The sequence below is a fragment of the Elephantulus edwardii genome, unplaced genomic scaffold, assembly GCF_000299155.1.
Source record: "Elephantulus edwardii isolate Elephantulus edwardi_28Jun2011 unplaced genomic scaffold, EleEdw1.0 scaffold00095, whole genome shotgun sequence".
Lineage (NCBI taxonomy): Eukaryota > Metazoa > Chordata > Mammalia > Macroscelidea > Macroscelididae > Elephantulus > Elephantulus edwardii.
Window position 1 is genome coordinate 9,514,046 of NW_006399845.1, and position 2,275 is coordinate 9,516,320.

Here is a 2,275-nt window from a genome sequence, read left to right on the forward strand (position 1 = left end):
AGGGTTTAGGGCTGTTGTACATAGGGTCGCTATGAATCGCAAACGACTCGATGGCACATAACAACAACAACATTCCAGTTATCAAAATCTCTAGCTACAATCATCCATTAAGCTGTCCATTTATAGATTGTTGTCAGATATTGTTGAGTTGGATCCAACCAACAGCTGACTCTCCAGTGGGTATTCAGAAGCTAAAAATTGCATGGGAGGAGATTGTCCATCTTTCTCTCTCAGAGCATCCGTTGCATTGGAACTGGCATACTTTTGGGTTGATAGTGCAACTCTTTACTACTAAAGCATCACAACTCCCTATTTATAGATTAGATACTTAAAATTTGTAACACAGAGACGACATGCATAAATTTTAAATGAAGAAACATTATTTTTTGTGGATATCTTTGAGAGGTAAAAATATTAATGATGTTTAATGTTAATTCTTAAGCTTACATAAAAAATGAACCTAAGTAATTTTCTTCAATTGTTTGGATTTCCATTTTAATTTCTTAAGAATCTGTCATCTTGTATTCTTCTGATAAAAGCTATTTAATTTAGGATGATATTAGGACTTTTATTCTGCCTTAATAAAGAATAACATAAAATAATAGAAACTTTAATTATTACACATAGTGTACTTAAAGAAAACAAAATAGCAATGCCAAGCAAGGCCCAGAACGTTATAAGATTCTTCTCTTACAAAAGTATAAATAAAAAATAGTTCTTTTAAATTACACACTTAACAAATCAATAATTCAATGTGGTACTTTTTATTTTGTCATAGTTTTTGAATAACATTCTACAACAACTTCTGTAACACTTAATATTAAAAGGAGGACTTTTTATGTTGAAATTATTCCAAAATGCTCTCCACAAAGATTTAAAGGAATTAAAAATTTTTGCCTAATATATGCGATGAAGTAAAAACACATACTGTGACTTTCATACTTAAATACTTCGGTACGCATCTCTTAAAATTAAGAACACTATCATGCATAAACAATATTATTATCACAAAAAACAATTAAGAGTTCCATTTTTATGTAATTTGTTGTTATTGAGACTACTCATACACGAGAACATGTATCAATTCAACAATTTTATGTGTACTATTCACGGACATTGATTACAGTCTTCAAGTTGTATAACCATTCTCACATGCCTTTTCAGAATTGTTCCTCCTCAACTCATTGGTCCTCAAGCTTCCTGTCTAACTTTCTGAGTTAATAAAAAGACAAAATGCTTAAGGCAGACATTCTTTATTAATAAGCAATTGTTTGGTTTGAATATCTGAGATATTTTTGGCTTAGGATTTCAAGATCTCAGAGCCAGATCTCAGAGCCAGGGCTTGGGAGGGGTGCGTGTGTATGTGTGATAATTTCTTAATGTAACATCTTTGACCAAATTAATTTTTTTAATGTATACAGATTCTAATTTCACTTCTAGAGGCCAAGAGGGTAAAGGGCTGCACTGAGAAACCAAAGGTAGGTGGTTAGACTCCACCAGCTCTTTTGCAGGAGGTGATGGGCAATCTCCTGCAAGATTTAAGCTTCTGAAAACCCACTGGATGAGTCAGTTCCAACTGGATGACAATGAGATGAGGGTTTTGTTGTTGTTGTTGACACCAATACAAAAGTCTAAAGCAAAGTTGAGGAAATCATGAACAATGTTAATGATGCATCCAATGCCATGGTACAACCTAAAACCTACAGTAGCTTATGTAAAAAGCAACAGCAGTATGTATGATAATAATAAAAATAAAAGTTGAAAAACACTCTTCTATTGAATATTGAAACCAAAGCTATTTCGTATATTGGCATTTTCCATAATATTTCTGCCAGGGCCGGGGACTGGGAGATTGGGAATTATGGGCTTCAGAAATTTGAACTCATTAGTCCCAGAAGGTCCAGCCAGACAAATCTCATACTGATAGCTGTGGGACAGGGTCCCGGTGCCACTCACATCCACCAAGTGGTCTGGAAAGTGGTCTTCTAGCACTGGAAAGCGACCCACAGAAGTGGCCTTGTTCCTCTTGCACAATCTCAGGGTGACGAACATGACCACAGAGAAGAGGAAGAGCGAGGAGACCGAGGCCAGAGCGATGACCAAGTAGACAGTGAGGGAGTCAGCGTGGGGCTCCTCAGGGGCCACCTCAGGCAGAGGCAGGTAGGGCTGAGAGAAGCCATCCACCAGGAGCACGTGCAGCGTGACGGTGACAGACAGGGGCGGCTCCCCATTGTCCTTGACCAGCACCAGGAGCCTGTGCTTGGGTGCCTCGCGC

At 37.5% G+C, this 2,275-nt stretch overlaps 1 protein-coding gene across 1 annotated transcript in view; it reads right to left on the bottom strand.

The window, feature by feature from the left end:
• Nucleotides 1–1,773: 1,773 nt before the first annotated feature.
• PCDHB14 (protocadherin beta 14) overlaps nucleotides 1,774–2,275 on the bottom strand; it is a 2,389-nt gene continuing 1,887 nt past the window's right edge. The window contains exon 2 of the mRNA XM_006891214.1: nucleotides 1,774–2,268. Coding sequence (XP_006891276.1) covers nucleotides 1,774–2,268 — 495 coding nt within the window. The remainder of the gene's footprint in view (nucleotides 2,269–2,275) is intronic.